Genomic DNA, 22,071 nt, shown 5'->3' on the forward strand with positions numbered 1-22,071 from the left:
GTTAACGCTCGTTGCACGTCGTTTTCCCATGTTGCCTCATTACGGCGTACAAATGAACGAGTGTTACACGTCGTCAGGACGAAAATGCGAGATGCTGGACCGTGTCGGAATATCCCGCGACAGCCGGCAGGCGCCTCCTTTTCTCCTTCTCTCTTTCCCAGTCATATCCCATAAATACACGTGTCATGCCTCGCGAATATACACGGGACGGCTAGGAGCTCTTTCTCTGGCTCGTGCGCGACGCTCCTCGTCTCTCCTAATAACGTTTATTATACCGGTCCGCAACGCAAAATACGACAGTCGGATCCGCGCCCGACCTCCGCAGTTTTGCGAGGACATATTTCAAACCGGAGGACAGGATGACGCCTAAGTAATTTCTCGCGGAATATTATGCGCTAGGAGAATTTTTCGTTCGAACCTCCGTGCAGAGAGCGAGAGCGAGAAACACATCCTCTGGAATTCTCACCCTTTACGAAACTCATTTAAATTGTAGTATACGCTGTGCATGCGAATATTTTGTCTCTCTCTGTCTCTCTTCTTCTCCCAATATACATTCTCTATATTAAATTTCCCTTTCTCTTCAAACGAGGAATTTAATTTACATCGACATGTTTTCGCTTAAAACTTCAAACGCTTGCACCAACGAGGACAACAATAATATTCAGGAATGTTGAGAAATATCTATTTTAGATAATGTTCAAACACTCGAAATATCCATGGAATAACTATGTAAAGTGTGAACAAACACACTTTACAGCGCATTTGAAATTCATGCGAAACTCGTAAACTGCCCCTCGGCAATTTTTGCAAAGTCTCGGATATCTCGCGCGAATCTGACGTCACATTGAAAAAACGTCCTGGAGGATTTTAACCGCGGACTAAACGTAGCGTGGCACGTTATTTTCGAGAGAAATGCGCTGCTCGGTTGACAACCGAGCAAAGATTCATTAAGGTTAAGAGCCTCGTGGCAGCAGTAATGGACTCGCGGTGAGTTCTCTTCCCGGATTTATCGCCGCGCAAAACATTATTGCCCACCAAAAACACACGCATCTCTCGACGCGCCGTGAATCATAGAAATGAATATTTATCATGCGTCTATATATTTTCGCCGAATACAGTTGTCGATGTTTCCGCTCGTTATTGAGCGATATTTGCGCGCGCGGGCGGGCGCGCGGGCGCGCGCGGGCGGGCGCCCTCCGTCAAGAGAGAATCTCGGATCCCTTTAATCATCGTGAGAGCACGTATCGTCGCGCGTCCTAAAATTTCCGACAATTCCCGGCGAAAAGGATAAAGGCGTACGGAAGGTAACCGTGTCCCTTGAAAGGGCTCGCTTTTACGAGAGAGCACCGAATGAATACAGATGGCGAGCGCGCGCACAAAATCTGACGCGCAAAAAGAAAAACTCAGCGAGAAGGATGCGGACGATAAAAAGCGCGATGCGTAGCTTTTTGTCGTAGCTTTTTTGTACGCCGAGCTTCGCGTGTCATTGTTCGAAAATGATGTGACATGCGCGCGAAGTTGAAGAACCGCGTGTATTCTCTCGATTGAGACGGATGTGAATGCGAGCGCGCCGGGGCGATATAAAATGCGACGATTGTTATGGAGTTGCTACGTTTCTTTCTACAATATTATGCAAATGATCATCCCGATTTCATGCGAGATGATGTAACGCGAATGTATCATCGCGAATCGAGAGAGCAAAGTTTAAAATTTCATGAAACGATATCAATTTTATTAACATTTATTGCACGAAACGATTCGCGGGGAATCTGAAATTTCCTGAAAACTCGATGGAATAAATAACATGAGTTTGACATTATATCCATGGACATTTAAATTTTTAAGCGATACATTTACGTGACGCTTAAAAATTCGTTTTATATCGAATTAATTGGAATTGAAAGAGTAGACGTACATATTTATATTTTATTGTTAACAAATCTATTGTATTTCTATCTTCTCTCTCTAATTATATATAATCTCGCAACTTGTGAGAACAATGCAGCAACGCATGAAACGGTAGAATCTCTCGGAACAAAACGTGAGAAGCATAACATAACTGCAACGCAAATGCATCGAGCCACCGAAAGCGTTATTACATCTTTGCCAGTGTGTGCTCGCATCCGTGTGCGTTTATGTCGTGGTCGCTCGTACGATTATTTTCCCGCTCGTTTGTTGCATTAAGCTTATGCGACATATATCCCCGCGTTCCCGTGCCGTTTTTATAGCTGAGAAATAGTACAATGCCGAATGAAATCGAGCGTATAGAACGCACGGCCGCATCTTCTTCCTTTTAATCCCCCCTCCCCCTTTTACATATTACCACTCTTTTACCGACAACCTAAATTTGCGTTTGCCACATATCATACCGGATTTCTCGATTGCAGCAGTCGTCAAAGCTTTTAACAAAAATTACGATATATTTTCCGCCGGAAAATCAAAAATGGACGATTTTAATCGAATATTTATATAAACGCGAGCGAACACATTCTCTCTTGCTCTTTTTATAAAAATTAAATCGTGCAGTCATATGGATATTTATTTCAATTTTTAAGCTGGTAATCAGAGTAACGTTTGCGCAATTTTCCGTTCCACCAATCAATTCTGTCCGTCTACTGTTTCCTCTCTGGCTGCTTTCATATTTCTGACTTTTAAAAAATTCAGAAACAAAATTTTTCACATGTATTTCCCCGAAAAATATTGCGCAACGATCGTCGCGAAAAAAAACGCAGCCAAGGAATTAATCATCGTTCTTCGTGGATTTTTCTCGCTCGGATCAACGGGCGAGGATGCGAAACAGAGGTCGTTGACGAGGCTGCTCTCGCACAGCCGCATTCGACGGAGAAGTGCAAAGGTTGTTGGGGGAAGAGGAAAGAACGTTAAATGCAAAGTTGGCCATTGTGAGCGAGCGTGATAAAAGCGCGACGCGCTTATTTTCTCGTACTTTTGTGTCAGGCATCGTCGTCGTTTGAAAGTGGAACAACGCGCGACGGAGGACGGCGAAGCGAGGAATCCGCTAGCGGACGGCGTTATCCCGACGTTGGCGCGAATTAAAAATTGCAATTTACGTTATTTACGAGGCGCAGCGTTTCGCGCGAGAGAACTTTCAGCGATCACAATTGTGGACAACGTCGCGCATTTTTCGCCGACCCCGCGATATTCCTCTCGGTAATTTCATTACATTTCGCTTCGCCATATTCTTGAGAAAGTTTTCAAGTTGAAACGTTGAGATATCTTAAGATGAAATAAGAAAAATATAGAAAAGATATAAATTTTTAAAACCTCATGTCCCTTGAAGAAGTTTGCAAAGGTCCAGAAAAAATCACGCACTTGTAGAATTTATTGAATTAATCGATAAATATAAATCTCTCTCTCTCTCTCTCTCTCTCTCTTTTTTTACTAAATTGAACTCTATAAAATATGTAATATTGATCTTTGAAATACATTTAAAAAGAATTTTTGTGATTTTCCATTAAAAATATAAATAACTTACATATCTATATATTTACAACAACTTTTATTGTGGTCTAGATTTATTACATTATATGTAAATAATCGTATTTGAAAATTTGATAAAAAACTATTCATTTTTATCTTGCTCCATACCTTTCCGCTTTTCGCGTACAGATATCACATATTGACGACGCATCGGACGAAAACTACTCGATTTAAACGCGCGAACGCGTGAATTAATTCAAAACGTGCGCGTGCACGCGTGTGTATCGTCGACGCGTGAGTGTCTTTTAGCACCGAGTAGAATGACCTACTGACCCGCCCCACTGATACTCGTACGGTGACGCACACGCATACGCAATGCACACATATAGCGAGCCGTTAATTTTTATCGAGATTAAAAAATATTAAGATTGTTAATAATGTTTTTTGGGAGCTTATTAGGAATTGAGAGTAAACGCCGAATTTTTAATGCCTCACATTTTATTAATCACTCATATTTCTTATCCTGATGATAAATCACAAACTTAATATATAATCGAATTTATAAAAAGAAATAAGTTAAATAGAATTTCATCACAATATAATAACATCTTCCTCTCTCAAATCTTGTCAGTTTGTCCTGTTCCCGTTTCTCTATTTTACCGCAATGCGTCAAGAATGGATACGGATCGAACGGGAGTGGTCACACTATCGCGCAGACACACTTCGCTATTCGCGAAGAAAACTAAAAGTTTTTATTGGAATCGGAAGATTCTTCGCGGAGATGAACGGAGATATTTCTCTCCTGGCAAATATGTCGATATATTATTTTTGCGGGAAAAAGCTCGCGCGAAGCTGGCCAACCGAACCAAACACGTGTATCTCCAATTAACCGCTCGCCGAGTCGCGACCTCGGTGGCGGTGGTGGGTCGCTGCCACGAGATCCAATTTCCGGTCCAAAAAGTAGGAAATCGGATTCCCAACGTTGGATGCAATAGTGGGACGTCGTCGCGGCATCGCGACGCGAAGTCGCGCTCTTCGCGTGCCAGCTCGAATCCTTTTTCCCGCAGCTTCCGTGCCCGCAATACGACGATCGAAGTACCCGCAGAGCTAGTCGCGGTGCATTCCAAACGCATTCCAAACGCAATCCAACAAATAAAGCTCCATCGTGCAATATAATAATAACATAATAATAAAAACGAACAGAGGCGAGAATATACATACATAATTAATATTGTGAAAATCGCGTCTATAATATATGAAAAAACTATAACTATGAAAAAATTTATTTAATTTTACGTTATTTATATTTATGCGAAAACCTGATAATCGTAGATTATTAATATTACGGTAATGCCATCTGTAACGAATACGTTGATCGTAAAAGTTTGTTTTCCGACCCTTTTCATCGCACTTGAAAAAGTTTAATTCGTCTCGTCGCGAAACAGCATATTGAAGTAACATGATATGTGCGTCTTCTTTTTGCATTACTATCTACGGCTACGGGATGATAAATCTTTCACCGCGAGGACCGAATTCGTACGAATGAATCTTTCACGAGATTTTACAAAAATAATGTCGAGTAAGTAAGAGCGTTACGATGTTAGACCCTTGCGAATTTGTCGTTCCCTCAAACCGTATTAGTAAGGTCGTGCATAAACCAGAAGGGCAATCGAGTAGAATCAAAATACTCACCGATTTTGTTCTCGAAGGAAGACGGTACGCTTTGGCAGGACGAGCAGCACAAAAGCCCCGCCAGTAACAGCCACCTGGACAGCTCGGTCGATCTCTTCAACATCGTCTGAAACAGCGAGATGCGAATTGAATTAACTGCCGGATAATATCACGCGGCTTTCTGATCCCCTCGACGTGCAATTTGAGAGAAGACCTAATCTATGTCCCGCTTGTAATCCATAATAATGGAGATTATCGTGATGGAAGGATATACCGCGAAAAAATCTTATCGTCGAAAGAGATACTTTTATTTTATATTTTTCATCGGTCTTTATTCCTAATATATATTAACTGTGCACAAGGATATTGCAGAGGATATTATACGATACATCCGCTGAATTGTGATCGTCGATCGACGATTTAACACGCGTCGACGAACAGATCGCGAAAGTCGATTTATGGAACAGAGACTTCAAGTTTTTCTGCACCGTCGAGGGAAGCGTGATACTTTTATTTCGCCAAACAAATAAATCTTATGCGCCTGGCAAAAAAACTTGTTGCAAAAAACGCATGTCGTTATTCGAGGAGTTTTCTACAAAACGAAATAAACACCATGTGTATCCGCGCTCGCGAACGCCAACAATCGGTTTTCTCTTGTCGTATGAAAATTGCGGCACCGAAATGTAATTAATTCATCTAATTGGATATCCACAGAGCCATCGATACGTGAATGTGTATCGAGGGATTAAAGGCCGGATAATGTTCGGTATTAATTATAATAGCGTAAATACGCGAGATACAATATCTGCTCGACGGCGCGAAGTAAAACCCATAGTATTCTCCTGTATGTCCGAATATAATATCAATAAGATAAAATATTAATTGCTAGGGATAATAATGATTGATCTATCTGCTGTTCCACGCGATACATTCAACGATAAATATACTATATATTTTAGCCGAATATATTGATTTTCATTAATTTCTGAAAAGCGCAGTTTTTCTACTTTAATTTTTCTTCTTCATCTCACGTGAATAGATATAGAGATTTATTTAAACGAGAATATCTCTGACGTCTTTACATCCAAAATATTTTCAAGAGCTTCCTGTGCATCGCTATAAGTCCGTTACCAAGGACGTGTGCCAAAAAGCACTATAAACCTTGCCAAGTTCCTATATCTAGTTTTCACAATTTATCTCCTTTCGTTCGCCAATGCTGTCAGCGATCATTTATTAAGTACATAAAAAATTTTACAAAATCTTTTCCACGTAACAAATTTATATATATAACGTATTTAATATTATTTCAGTTCGATTCGAAACGATATTTTTCTCGAATCATCCAATAATGCAGTATAGAGGGAAGTTGACGCAGAGACATCAATATTGTCAGACGGATTAAATAATTTGTATGACCTCGTCGCGATGTGCGGGAGCGCCATGAATACGGGATTAACCGTAGCAAGGTAAACAAGTATGGTTTACGGTACTTTGACGAAACGTAAAACCAAATGTACAGCGCGGTGTATTCGACGTGACTACTACATTTCCCGACAAACCGGCCAAACTTTAGCCGGCCGTCCGCGTAAATATACGAGCGAGCACACCGATGTGTCTTTTACGACATCGACGAGGGAGGGAAGGACGCTCGATGTCTTGTAAAGTGAGTCGTAAAGACCGTTGTTAACTGATCTCCCTAAGGGGCTACCGTTTCGCGAGAGGCTGCCTGGAATAATTTCCATGGGGTTATGACCTGCCCCAATCGAGCGACGCGGCGGAGTCGTCAAAATTGCGTTCCCACGACGCGAACGCGTACGCGCATCCCTTCCTGAATCGGCGAACGTTTCTGGAAGAAGTCTACGATCGATAACAAAGTTTTGCACCAACGAAATCTGATTAAGGAGCGACAGCGACAAAAGTTTACTTTCAAGCATTTTTTTTTTTTTTCACGTGATATTTCATAGATGTATATTTTATAGATACAAGTATTCCGAAAATTGCGAACAATTTTATAGAATGCAAGATTCTCTACCCCAACTTTTAAGTTTCGTAGAAATCAAAATTATACGTTAAAAATAAATAAATAAATAACTCGCATATTTTATCTTCACGCAAACTAAAAAATGATCGTGAGGTCGTGCAAGATCGAGGACAGTTCCCAGGGGCTAGACGCCCCGTCGATCGACGAGTGAATTCGATCGTACCTGTTAACGATCACGTCGAGAAAGTCTTTGAAGAAGGGGCCCGACAAATTATACATCGCGTACACACAGACAGGATTTGCGACTTCGAGCGGTGAAGGAAGAGAAAGAGAGAGAGGGAGAGAGTCCGTTTGTCTAAATTCCTCAAAGACCCCGCGGCTCAAAGGAAATACGATATCGGTTGAAAACGACATATGGCATCCTCGCCTAACGACAGTTTAGATTTTTAGATATTTTATAGCGCGTGAATTTTGCGTAAACAGAGGCCTCACGCGCGCGTTTAGCAACACACGCGACATTCATCCGAAGATTCGCATACTAATAGGTTAATAAGCGACTATCTTTAGCTCGAAGAGACATCGAAGACCTGTCGGGAGGTCATAATCTAGGAGTAATGCACTCGCGCGCGTACAACGGGAAAGTAGGATATCTTGTGAAATACAGCGTTCTGGAGTCTTCGTCAAACTAATCGGACTGCTTTGTGCGACGGGATTATCAATAGTGATTTTCATTACAAAGCCAATCCCTAAAAAAAAAAAAAAAATTGCATAAAACTTGTCAATTCGCCGATTATAAAATTGTCAATTTGACGAATCGCGCATGCAATGTCCCTAATTCGTTTAACATTAATCGTACATCGACGATAGCGACCCAGATTTGAAGGAAAAATACTTTGAAAATATCCGTAAAAAATCTTGTGACTCGATGCCAATAACAGACAAGATATCCATAAAAATCAGTGAAATTTTATAAGATATATGTATATATATATATACTTAAAATATCATCTCACGATTCTCTCAAACATTACGCGATGCCGTTTCGATTCCGCGGACCGGTTTTTCGATAAGTTTAAGAAACATATATTTTAATGCGCATTCGAAGAAGCCATCTAAAAATTTACTCGCTGACACAATTAATTACACAGTCCAGCCAGGTTTCACACCGTATTTCTTTGCATATACATGTTTGAGATGCGGCACGAGACGCAATACAAGTATATTATATTAGAAAAGACGAGAAAAGGATTCTATGTTCATTGATTGATTTGTTAAATCGATATTATCGATTCTCGATGCGTCCGCAATGGGCTGAAATTCTCGAACATTATCGACAAAGTCGCGTCCGACGCGATCAGCGATGATACTTTCACCTGCGTCAGGTGCGAATGAATCGGCTCGCTCACGGGGCTCATCAACGAATCATTTCCGCCGATCATTGACGTCGCATTTAACGCGCTCTCTCAAATAAGTATCCGTTTAATACAGTTCATTCTCAAGAACCGCCGAAAATTGCGTCGAAAATTGCAACTTGAATTGAAACGGGTAGTTCGGTCAACGTTATAAAAAACCGCGAAAATAATTTCCATTCTATATTCAAAGCCGACATAATATTTCATTAAATTAAGATGCGACATTTCAAAAGACGATCAAATACGAATCATTATATTTACGCGAAGTCTAATTAAGAAAGATATAGTGCCAATCTAAACTGACAATATTTATTCAATATTAAAATTTCGGTAGGATTCTCAAGTTTACTGCTCCAATCAAGGTTAAAACTTTTCAATGCGCGCGAAGAAATCTTTGATCACAATAAAGGGCTTGTATACACGCGGGACGGAAGTTTGCTGAAAGTCGTTTTCGTCGCATTTGCACGTGGAATCGCGGCATAACGAGACACACGTGGTAACGGTAGACGCAGCTCCAGGCGCCGATCTCCTCTCTTGAACATGATTTTCAGAAAGGAGGAGCGAGAGAGACGGAGAGAGAAAAAAAAACATACGGGCGAATGGGCAAAGGGGACCGCTTTGTGCAAAGCCGCCTTTAGAATCGGTGACATCCGACCTTCAAGATCGGATCGCAATCTCGGATATATATCTCGGCGATCTTGGGCTTTCTCGATCGACGAAACATAGAAAAAAAAGTTTCGTGACTTATCGTTAGAAGTGAAATTAGAACTTGAAGTCACGAAGAGAGAAGTTTCGATATATATACATATGTATAATGGGGGTTTTATGATAATTTCATCTATCTAAACATTGATCATAGAGATCGTGAAGAAAAGTATATATTTAAAGAAAAAAGACTTTTTTACGTTAAAAGATTCGATATCTCCAGAAACTCTTTGGAAACAGGGGACTTTATTCTCTGATAAATGCTCGAAATTCTAAATTATGCTAATGGTGTACGACGACAATTAGTTATGGCTTACGATAGTGTAACATAAATACGGATTACTATACCTGCTTTGCGTTTCTAGTCATGAGGAGAATACTAATACATACTAATTTATTCAAATGAACCTGAATGTCTCTAGCTTTACGTAACAAATAAGTTCATTCATCTATATAATTTCCTATATATAAATCTACATAAAAAATATGAATCTATAGTTACAATTAATCCCTTAAGCTTCTTATTCTCTCTTATTTATTATGTATTTATATACATATGTGCGTACACAAACATGTATATAATAAACATTCGTATAATAAAAATGACAAAAAACTCATTGTACGCGTGTATCTGTACGCATGAAGTAAGAAATCTAATTGAGACACAAATGCGTGCACGCGTCAGATAATTAGCAGCTTTGATCGTTAATTAATAATTAACGCTCGTGTATGTTCATATTTTCCCCCTGCTTATCTTAGGAGGAGAATATGATAAGAGAGAATTAAAGGATGACCGGGATACGGATTTCTGGCGATCGTGCAGTTAATGCACCAATTTACTTCGCGTTGCGCGATAAGATATAAATATATTGGAAAATAAAACTGGAGAGAGAGAGAGAGAGAGAGAGAGAGAGAGAGAGAGAGAGAGCGTAAAAAAATTCAATATCGTAATAATCGAAAAACGGTAATCGGCTTTGATTGCTCCGCGCTCCCTTTCGATATATCTATTAAATGGAATTTAATTTACTTATCTATCTGAAATATTTTATCTCGTACAATCTTTTGTTTGCAATGAAGAAAAGTAACTAAAAATAATCTTTCGATTATAAACCTCATCTCTCTCGAGTAAATTCGTCGACAATCGAATATTTTCTATTTCGCGCGCGATTATTGACAAATTCGAGCAGATCGTTTTCAACTTTGCTCTTCTGCTACATTTAAAATGAATTTTTAAGAAATGCCGCGATCCTCTCTTTCCGCTTTGAACTTATTAAGCACCCGACCTCCGGGAAATCCGCACTAAATTCCAAGCACGGACGGAATAGTTTCGGCCTCGAAATTCCATAATATCTCGTATCCCTGCGAATGAAAATTCAGTCTGCGAGCGTCTCATTTTTCACTTCATCCGCCAAATACGGTTCCTCGTAGCAGCTTTACGAGCTGCCTGCTCGCTCGAGGCTAATTTATGCGCGAATGAAACGCTCGGAAAGGTCGAAAGGCAGGAAAATGGTCATGGAGAGAAAGAAACTGCGGAAAGGTCGCTGAGAGTCGTTCGTGAACTTTGCACAAAGATCAATTAGAAAAAAACTATTCCCGGGAAGAGCAATGCTCCGCGCTGAGGTCATACGAGCGATCAATTAGACATTTGCAAGTTCCAGTATGCAAATACAACGGTTAAACGTTACGTACGTTTTTTTTTTTTTTTATATCTGAAAGAATCTCGAGCATAGAGCACGACTCTCTGCTACTTTCTCTCATCGAAGAAATGAACTTATCTAGTGAATTGAAAACGAGTGAATAAAGTAAGATAATGCCTCGGTAATTAGTAAGCATGTAATTAGAACGCGGCTTATTGTTAGTTAAGGTAATTAATGACGTATCAAGTGCTACTTAAAATATGTATTATAAAAGATATAGGTACGCTAAAAATGTATGTATGTCGAATAGAAAAATATTAATCTCTCTCTTAAGCCTTTCTCTTTCTCTCTGATTTATTACGTATTTATACGTAATTTATTTTATATATAAATACGTATGTATTTATATATAAAATAAATTCTGTTATATATGTATATATATATATATATATGTATATAAAATTAAATACAAGTACAATTAAAAGTATAATGTTTAGTATTATATATATGGTAGAGGCAAATAAATACAAAATATTAAAGAGAAACTTGTGCGCAAATAATAGCAAATTATATCGGCAAATTTAAAGAAACCTTTCACGATCATTTTCGCATCAGCCGCTCTATCTGACTTAATGCCCGCTAAATGTTCAATCTTCCGCAATGTGCTAATTGCAGCTGCCGTTATTAAATGAACGCTTGTGATGAATCGTGTTCTGACATAAATCGTTATGGGAATCAGCACGCATAAATCGCATATTATGTCGTCGGCGCGGGTAAAAGTTTCGAGACGCGAAGGTGAAGGCTCACGTGACTCTCCTCTCCCACAACCACGCGTGCACAATGTTATAATTATCGCTTATATATCGTTAGAAAAGTATTATAGAGCGGGCGTAGATGTTTTTCTGCATCATTCTCTAATTACGACGAGAAAAACAAAACAAGTATACGATCGTTATTTAATGTACTTTATCGAACGGTAACACAGATAGACATCACATTTATTTTATTTAATCCGTGTAGCCATCCTGTTCCCACATAAATATCGGTCGACGCTAACCACTTTGTCCGACTCTCAGTGTCTCGGTCCTTGAAAACAAGACTAAAGGGAGACGAGGGATTAATTAAACTTTACCTAATGCTTCTGGGATGCATACAGATATTTGCGCGCTCGTTATCGCGTATCGTGCGCTATTACCGCAACGACACTCTTCCTGATCCCACGAGGCCGTGCAAGGTCTCGTCGCGTAAATAATCGAATCGATTTTCCTGAGAGACAGGAAACCCGTCTGATCGAGAGAGAAAGAGAGAGAGAGAGAGAGAAAGGGAAGCAATTGTTTCAAAGACGCGATAGAACAGAAATTCGGTAAGTCCGGGGACTTGGAAGACCATCTGTGCCCCTTCGCATACTGGACGTAAAGACGCGTAAGGATCCTGCCGGCGAACGCTACTAATATCAGATGCGAGGAGGTGATTATCGGCTCTTCTCAACGAGCCCTCGCTCAGATACGACGGCTGGCTGGACCGTCTCCCGCGAGATCCGCGTTCAGGTAGTTTCTCGCCTTACCAGGCGCGGCCGAACTCGACCGTGACTAATTCCCTTAAGGGGTTACGCACACACTTCTCGCCTCTTGTTTCTCGCTCGGCCGAAACGAATGCGAATGTACGTCTTCATGTTTCCGCCGGGGCCTCAACGTGTTTTTCGAGCGCGAGGAAGATCGTACGTCATACGAAGAGAGAAAGAGAGAGAGAGAGAGAGAGAGAAAATAATTTCCGACTTTATCTTTCGGGATTGAGTCAGCGGTGCCGAGACACAAGGATGTCGGTCGGTCGGATCTCATGATCACCACCCTCGAGATATTTATCCGCGCGAAGGATGCCGAAGTATACTCTCTACTTTGTGTTCAATCGAAGCCGTTTCCTTTCTAACACGCTTCTTACGGACGATCTAGGAGGAAACGAGAGACAGAATCACCAAACTGTATTAAGTGAAGAATCGTTTCTTCCATTTCTTCTCTCACATCTTTAGAGAGAAAAAATTACCCTCGTAAAAAGATCGAGCACTCGTTCTCTCTCCGGATAGACAAGCGAGTAAAAGAAATTGTTGAACGAACGATAATATCCTTGAAAAGTAACAAGAGAAACGCTCACACACAAATGTTTTTATAAGATCATTATGTTAATTCTCACTTTTCATTCTCTTAAATTATTTAAATTTTTCATACACATATATATTGTTAGATATGAATGCATGTAGATTTTTCCCATTGATTGTGAATACAACGTAAGCTCGAGAAGAATCGGATTTCTTTAATTCCTCAGATTTTACAAGATATTCGACTACTTGTCTGACAATCTTTTGTCTGACTTATCGGAGAACGATAAATCTTTGGTTCTCGGTATTCTCGGTATTTTTGCTGCGTTCAACTTCCTCTCGTCGCGATTTTCCTTAGCGAAAGGTACTTGAGAGATAGGAGACTTTAATTTTTCCACGAAGAGAGAATATCTCGTATATATATGATTTATTTAAGAAGATTAGCGTACTCGTCGTTTTATCGAATACACGAATCACGTCAATCGCACAATGTGGATGATTCGAGAGAGCGTGAGGTATTTGAGATAAGAAATCTGTTTTCCTATCTATTAACAAGAGTTCGCCAGCCAAAAGATACCGGAAACACGAATGCAATTTAGTTTGAAAGCAGAAAGAGAGAAATAGGCGAAAACTAGTTCGAGGCGAATCATGGATAGAATGTACGCAACTGTAGGAGAATGTGATAATGTAAATTCATTGCGTTCCGCAGGAATGAGCTCGGTAATTGGCGCTTAAAAACGCGAAAAAATGAGTCTCTCGATGGACCATCGGAAATAAAATGTAAATTTCCCAACGGAATTTCACCGCTTCCGCGCTAATTATGTCGATAAATACCGATCCTGTGGTAAAGAAACCAGAGAGAAAGAGAGACGTGACTGTATCGCGGCTTTTCTCGATGGGTCCCGGCGCGGTTTCCGTTCGATCCTCCGAAAGTCGAACGGACGTAAGTGATGGTTTCCGACGAAAATCCCCGCGGAGGAAGAATGATTTACGATCGAATGCGGTTCGGGAAGGAAAGTCGAGCCGCGGGGGAGCCGCGGGAGTCGGCTTAATGCACCGGGCGAAACCAGTGGGAAGAGAGCTTTAATTATGCACGATGTTTCTGAATTAAGGCCACTCGGCTTTACGGCGCCCGTATATGCGAAGCGTTTTACATAATAGCTCCCTTGCGGGGTTGGAAAATAATGCGCCGAGGAGGCACACTCGGAGTGAAAACTATGAGAACCATGAGAAAGCGCGAGCGATTCTATCAAGAGGATTCTATCTGCTTTCGCGCTCGAGATGAGAAGAGAGCTTCGATCGGTGGAGAATAAACGTGGTACTAATTTTACATGGCGTATTTAGTGTCTTATATATTGTGTATTTTATTCTCGGTTAATAATTATGGTGTAGAATATATTTCATCATTTGTATACATATAGGATGTCCCAAAACCTCGGATATTGTAATAGCATTTTCTGGCCAATTTCGAATCGATTTTTCTTTAGCAAAATTATATTAAATTAAAAAATTTACTTTTTCTATTTTTTGCAAGTTTCCAATTTTTTCCATCATACATCTTTATAATTAAACTTCAAATTAAAATTGTATTGAAATAAAACAGCTGAGAAATTAATCGAAGAATAGTTTTATTAATCTTTTAACTTCGCAAAGTAGGTTTTTTTTTTTTTTTTTTTTTACGGAAAGCTCTTTTTCAATTGCTTGTAACTCTGAAATTATCGATGTCTCGACATTTTCGCTCAGAAGAAATCATCTCCAAATTGGCCAGAGAATCTGCTATTAAAAAGACATCTGCCAATCTTAAGATACTCTGTATAAATATAATTGAACATAATATATACATTTTATCTATCGGCTCTTTGAAGAAAAATGTATCCATTTCATCTATTGACTCTTTGAAAGAAGGGGTATAAACCCCTCGTGTAATTTGTGCGCAGTTCCAGATTTATTGGGCGAGTGATTTGCGATCGAGGAGTTGAAACAGACTGCGATAACAAGTTACGGTTAGGATTTATGAGTCCTATTCCCCTTGGCGAACGTGTCAGGATCGAATTTGGAACTGGGTAGATAAGTTCGCGTGTAAATGACTCCGGTTCGGGGGGATTGAGGAGAAAGGGGGGAATCGAGGCAGGCCCCGAGACAGCGTGGCCCCACGGTTTCACTTTATCTCTCTCTCGTGTGGCCACACAGAGTCGAAAGTGTGTGTCACGCGCACCCAACTCGCCGGCGGCCTCTCTATGTACGTCTGTGTGTGTGTGTGTGTGTGTGTGTGTGTGTGTGCGCGCGCGCGCGCGCGCGTGTGTGAGATCAACCGCGTACACGGCGACCAAATCTACGTCGATGAGAATTAATGCGAGCCGATCGAGAGGCGGCCGGTCGAGGCATGCCACGAATTTCCGGCTGATGAAATCTCTGTCCGTGAATGAAATGAAAGTGGTTTTCCTTCGCGCGTATCGATCTCCGATTCTCTCGACCCGCGGCACTGTTCCCGGACTCGAGACACCGACGAATAATCTCGACCTGCGAATTGAGGGCTTTTCCCGAGGGGAGGGATCCGCGAGATCTGGATTAAGAGCGCACAATTGCGCGAATTCGACACGAGAGAGAAAGAGGCACAATTTCAAAATTATTTCGCGTATTAATAAAATTTACTACGCGAGAGGAAGAGTCCTCAATTTTCTCTCTCACACACGCGAGAACTCGATGGCCGTTATCGGTTCTCCAGCACCCGCGATATTTTATGTCACACTTTATTAATCGCATGAAATGCGTATGACCTGACACGCGGAAAACCGACAAGAGGTTTTTCATGCATTAATGCATCAGTAGAATACTGATGTAATACTACCGTGTACCGCGTCGTAATATTACGATAGAAACGTCAGTCGCGGTTGCATGCGGTGCTCCGTGATATCACCTATCTGTCATGAGTGTTTTTGTTATTTTTTCGTCGCGTGCAGATATTTGCATTTTCGTACATATGTATGTACATTTGATGTTGCAAACGATGCCGCGTTATTTGTCAAGCGCATCACTTGTTATCGTATACTCTGTTGGAGATACGCAGATTTTATATTTTTACGCGTAAGGTGTGCATGAAAATTATTCACGAAATGCATTAAGCGATTAAAATATCTTTATATTTGTCTCGTGACAAATACCATATACAATATCTGCTTACACATTCGGAACAGTTACAAAGCCAAAGGCAAACTTAATCCGGACATCGTTCGTATTCTTCCCTCTTTTTGGCCGCGACTCTATTATACGCGATCGGCCTAGTATTTTTCGCCTCGTTTCCCCTTTATTCCACACTCTCCCCGTCTCGTTTGCTTTTATCCTGGCTCTCTCTAACATTGAATTCTCGCGACGAACGAATGAGAGAGAATGGTTGCTCTCCTCTCCCGAGCCGCTGCAAATTTAATGACTCCGTGGATAATCGTGCGACTACTTACGGGCGAAAAGTGGCCATTTACTTGCGGGAGGATATAACAGGATTCGCCTTTAATTCCACGAGCCGCTTAACGCCTGACCCGCTTACCATGTATAAAGTAACGCCGTTTCCCCTCCTCCCCCTATCCTCTTCCCTCAAGCTCTTATCGCTAATTTTTCGCGATATGTTTTCCCGCAGGGATGAAACGCCAGACGATCTCGCACCGTTAATTAATCGAGTCACGGCGGAGTCATTTAAGAACGAGCGTTTTAGCCGCTACTAATTTCGCTCGTCTCATAACGAAAATGCTCTCCGATTTCTTCATCTACTGGTTTTAAGTTCCCCTGCAGAGGATCTTCTCTTATTCGCGCTTATTAACATCAGAAATTTTCGCTGGAATCATTTTCTAGTATTTCATTTGCAACGCGATAGCGCACGTTTTAAATAGAAGCTTCTCGGTTTTAACGATGAAAAGATGGATAGAGAGAGAGAGAATGAGAGGGGGGGGGGAGAGAGAGAGATGTGATATGCCGCAACTGTCAGAAGCAAAAGAAAAGCGTGCAATTTTATTCGACTTTATGTCGAATTAAACGTACGCGCTTTTCATTTACATCCACCTAGTCTTGAATGCGCGATTTAATCGCTCGAACGGATTACGTGCGGAAACGATTAAAAATACGCGAACATTTAAAAAGGGTATATCACGCTGATGATTCTATGTCATCTAAAGTCATCTTATTGTAATTTTCGAGAAATCGAAAATCGGCATCGTGTCACGAAAACTGGACTCTTATCGGATACGCTCTACTTTCGATCTCTGCGATTCCGAGTGAATTTACAAGTGTTTCTCTATTCTCTATATACAAATATCTCTTCTTTTATACGCATCGCGTACGTGAGTCGCCCCCGGCGAGCGGACGCAAAAATGCGTCACGAGGGGAGCCACGCACCGCCGCGAAATGCAATCGGCCTATATTAACTACGAAGGTGTATCACGTATGCAGGCCGCTGGGCCCACCTCACCTCCCCCCTTTCCCTTCTCTCTCTCTCTTTCTCTCTTTTTGCGTGCGATGAAATTTTTATCGTGCCTGGGCCCGGCTTACGGGATACGCGCTCATGCGAAACCGTACTACAGTCCCACGAATCTTTCACGCAGAGGCCGACGCGGCGCGAGCAACAAAAGTCCGCAAAAGCGAGAAAACGTTGTCCTCGACGAGCCGAATCCCTGTACCGCTGGGACATCGCCTGAGACGTGGACCACGATCGTCCGATCGACGGAGATGGGGATTCTTCAGCGCCGACACGACGTGGTCGTGATTGGCCGATGGCTGATGCAAGAAAGAGAGACGCAATGTAAAATCGAGGGGAACCGTGACGCGTATCTCACGCGTTTAACGAGAAAGCTTGGAGTATATCCTCGTTTTTGAAATAATTATTTTTTTAATAAATGATGAATCCTATGATAGAGACACGAATTTTGATATTGCGGATTTCAGGATGTAAAAGATGAAGATCTTGAGAATGAAAATATATAAATATGTGTATAATTAAGTACACGACGAATACAATAGCATTTAACCACGATACGCATTTGAAACTAAACCAATTATAGATTGACGAAACTAAACGAGATACAACGAGATATTCCTACAATGCATACAACGATTGTTTCAGCGAAACACCGTCCGGTCTAGTTTGCCGATGAATCACTTGATTTAGTTAGACTTTATTTAAATCGTATTGATATTTCAACACGTGTATCGTGTATCGAATTTTGGTATAAAACTCTAGTTTTCGTTCCATTTTATAACTGATAAAATACATGACAGAATCAATATAAAAATAAAACAAAATAAACAGCAAAAATAAAATTAACAGTACAAAGAATTATGCAAACATAAATTTTACAAATGATCACGATAATAGAAAACACATTTAATCATTCTATCATCACGCATATATGTATATTTTGACGTTTTAAATACTTACAAAATAAATAACATTAATTAATAAAAAATTGAAAAAAAAAAATAACCACTAACGTATAAAGCATATATAAATGAAGTCTTAAATGAATAAATGTTATCTCGATAAAACATTATGACGATATTTGTTAAATATTCAAACATACATCAGCCAAATTTTTTAAACGATGTGTTTAAACTTGTGTAAACAACACGCGTGAAGAAGCAAATTTAATCTTTGAAAATTAATATAAAAATAAAATAAACAAACGCGAAAAAAAGCACGCGAACGAATAATCATCACGAGAGATCAGCCATATAAACGCTATTTACAAACACGAGATTTTAACGCAATATCATTAGCGAGTGCCTAAGGAGTTTAAAAAAGGAACCGATGCGTTCTCGGTCACTTTCAACGACACTTTGCGAAATGAATCGCGAACGTGTGCGATACCATAAATCGGCGAAATAAAAGAAAAATATAAATCGCCGACTGTCGCGATTTATAATAGAGCATTTTTTGTTAATCGCATGTTTAAGACCCGTTGGAAATTATACGTTTATACGAGAAAGAATTGAAAAATATCGCGCTCCAATTATTCGTTTGATGCAGATTCTATGCAATTGGTGCATATTTAGTCGGAAGTCAAATTACCGTTAATAACTCGCTTAATGAGCCGAGAGAAAGATATCTCGATTCCGATTATTACTCCGAAATATCATCGAATAATTTGATCGTGTAATTCGCGACGATTTCTTGTACTTTTGTCGGACTCGTGTCCCGAATAGGGGTCAAGATTTACATGTTCTCGCTCCTTCCAGCGACGAGGATTTCTCCGGTTCTTTTCTAGGTGGTCCGTCGTCTGATTGAAGGAATGACGAAAGTTATGGGCTCCCGTGAACGGCTTCTCGACGCGCCGCCTTGAAATAAATTCCACGCGCCAATTCCGTCGATGGTTCCTGTTTTATTCCGCCGGTAAATTCGTCGAGGGTCGCCCTAGGTTCGCTAATTAAGTTATTCCTAAGAGCTGCTCTCTAATTGCAATACGCAGCGCCACACTTTTCAACCGGAATTTCGTTATCAAATAAAATGCTGGCATTTCTATAAAATTGGAATTATAATGGCACTCCAAAAATACGCGCTTATATAGCAAAAGTTATGCGAGAATCGTATGAAAATATAAATTGAAAATATGTAATCTACATAATAATAATAATAATATATATATATTAATGGTAAATTGCATTTTAATTATTAATCTTTGCTTTGCCCCGCTGCAAAAGCGGCAATGCATGGAAAGAGAATCGTTATTAATTATCATTAATAATTAATATATTCCAGAGTAAATTTCTCTCTAATTAACGAGAATAATATTTATAGATGTTATGGACATTTATCCGTAATTTATTTTATCGCCCTGTTGTGTGATATCGTCAAAAAATAGTGGACATATAAAATCGCAGTAAATGTCGAATTAATACATGTAATAGTAATATAAAATAGCATAAATTTTTAAGAATATATATATATATATATATATATATATATATATATATATGTATATACAATATATATCTGTTAGAAAATTATCATTATATGTAGTATTATATTGTTGCAAGGTTATATTATTTTTTACAATCTACTAAATTTAAAAAATGCACTATATTATTATCTGAAAATGTCTCATCTAATAAATTTGACGTTATTAATTCCGAGATATATTAACTTGTACACATTTTGTGCGAGAAAAGCTTAAAAGCCTGCGTAAAATCCGCTTAATGTCATGAAAGTATTGATCATTATTTAATGTCTTAATGTCAACTGATACGATCACTCTACTAAAATCGTTACGAGTGCATGATTAATATTAAGCGGATTCTACGAAATTGGATGTCGCAAACGATATAGCAAATAGATCATCTATTCGCGCGTATAGGATTAAAATTATTTCGCTATAAACTCTCTGTCAACTAACTGCCTTTGACGCATTAATTCAACCTGACAGAGAGATCCGTTACGGACCGTATGAGCGGACGATCGATGTAAATTATTATCGATAACGTTCGTTCAATATTATTCCCGGTGCGGGATTTAAATTTCACACACGCGTGACACATGTCTTCGTTAATTTCGCGCGCTATTCCCGCATAATCGGACTCACTATTTCGGTCTGCATCGAATCGCATCGTTATTCGCGCGACCATCCGTGGACAGACGGATTAATACAGAATTCGTTTCGCATGCCAACATGCGTACGGACGCACGTACATGTGTACCTACGCATATTCTAGTTACATAACGTTACGCATATTTACGCAAGCGACGCGACGTCAAATATTGTTCGCGCAAACAACGCGCGAACTAAAAATGATCGACGCGTGATTCTTCAATTTGTGTCGAAAAAAAATTAAAACATTTCGAAAACATTAATCACCTTTCCGTTCCCATCAACGCGCAGACGCGATTTCTCGGAGTTTTTTCGGTATTATTCTCGATAAAGTACATTGAATTCTCGAATATGTTATTATGAATATGACTCGAGTTTTATGTCGTTAAGCTCTTATGTCAGCTATTTTATTTCGCGATCGCGTAAAGATATAATTTGATTTATCGAGAAGTAGGAGAAAACGAGAGAGACGAAAATTCGAGGATACTCCGTCAAAACTAAGTGCTGCAACACAGCTCATATATATGGAACCTCGTGACGACAAATGTCTTCTTCGGACGCATTTATCGACGCTTAGCCGCGGTACATATAGACACCTGGTTACTTTTACGGACCGTTCGCGACATTCAGACCCGTTAGAATCTATTACCTACTTACTTCTTTCGTGACAGATAACCGTCGTACACCGAATGCCGTGCGGCTTAAAACACACCGGGTAAACGCGCGTAATCTCAGATTGATCAATATGATGCAGACATCGCCCTATTTAATTAGATACGTAAGAAACTGACGTTAAGAATAACATGGTCAAATCGTACAGTATAAAAGATCATAAATTAAAATAAAAAATATTTTTACGAGCGATAAAACATATATTTGCATTTTATTTTACATTAAATTCGTAGTGAAAATAATTAATTATTCGATAATGCACAATTTTCGAATTTTACTTCAATCTACGCGATTTCATGCGCGATGTAATCTTTAATTAGTCAATCAACATTACTTTCTCTTGTTTGCTATCCATCGTATTCGCAAGACTTATTACAGTCGATCGCTATATATTTAGCCCGGAATGTTATCCACGGATGAGTGATAGTTAACAAATATTGTTGAACTCACCTCTGCCTAAATACGGTAGGAAAGTCCAGGGGAGATAATTAAGTGGCAAGGCACTTAACGGTAATCTAATGTCACCTTAACGAGTGCGGGATCGATAGTCCGTAATGAAGAAGTCACGTTATACCACCCGTCTCTCATTCTGTCCCATCGCGAAAATTAAGGAGGCGCGTTAACCGAAAATTGAGATATTAAGTTTCGGGAAAACTTACTTCTCTTGCTTCACTTCAATAATTGTTCCGCGCGAAAATTGCGGCTAAATAATTTTCCCTATCCATGTTGCCATGGCTGTCGGACGTTAATTGAAACTGTGTATCAATATATGTGAGATAAAAATCATGGCAAACGTAAAAGAGAAAATTGCGGTAAGGAAATGAATAATTTCTCATGTTCCGTAATTTAAAGCCAAACTTGAGCCACAACGTATAAGAATAAAGTATAAAATATAAAT

General features: G+C 39.8%; 1 protein-coding gene across 3 annotated transcripts in view; it reads right to left on the reverse strand.

Moving 5' to 3' along the window:
* LOC138942205 (uncharacterized) overlaps nt 1-22,071 on the reverse strand; it is a 54,161-nt gene that overhangs the window by 9,381 nt on the left and 22,709 nt on the right. For all 3 annotated transcript variants that reach the window (XM_070312255.1, XM_070312253.1, XM_070312254.1), the window contains exon 4: nt 5,131-5,236. In XM_070312255.1, coding sequence (XP_070168356.1) covers nt 5,131-5,233 — 103 coding nt within the window. In that variant the 5' untranslated portion in view covers nt 5,234-5,236. The remainder of the gene's footprint in view (nt 1-5,130; nt 5,237-22,071) is intronic.

Source organism: Polyergus mexicanus, unplaced genomic scaffold (genome assembly GCF_030449975.1).
Source record: "Polyergus mexicanus isolate NDT 795.1 unplaced genomic scaffold, iyPolMexi1.0 SCAF_22, whole genome shotgun sequence".
In the NCBI taxonomy this organism is placed as follows: domain Eukaryota; kingdom Metazoa; phylum Arthropoda; class Insecta; order Hymenoptera; family Formicidae; genus Polyergus; species Polyergus mexicanus.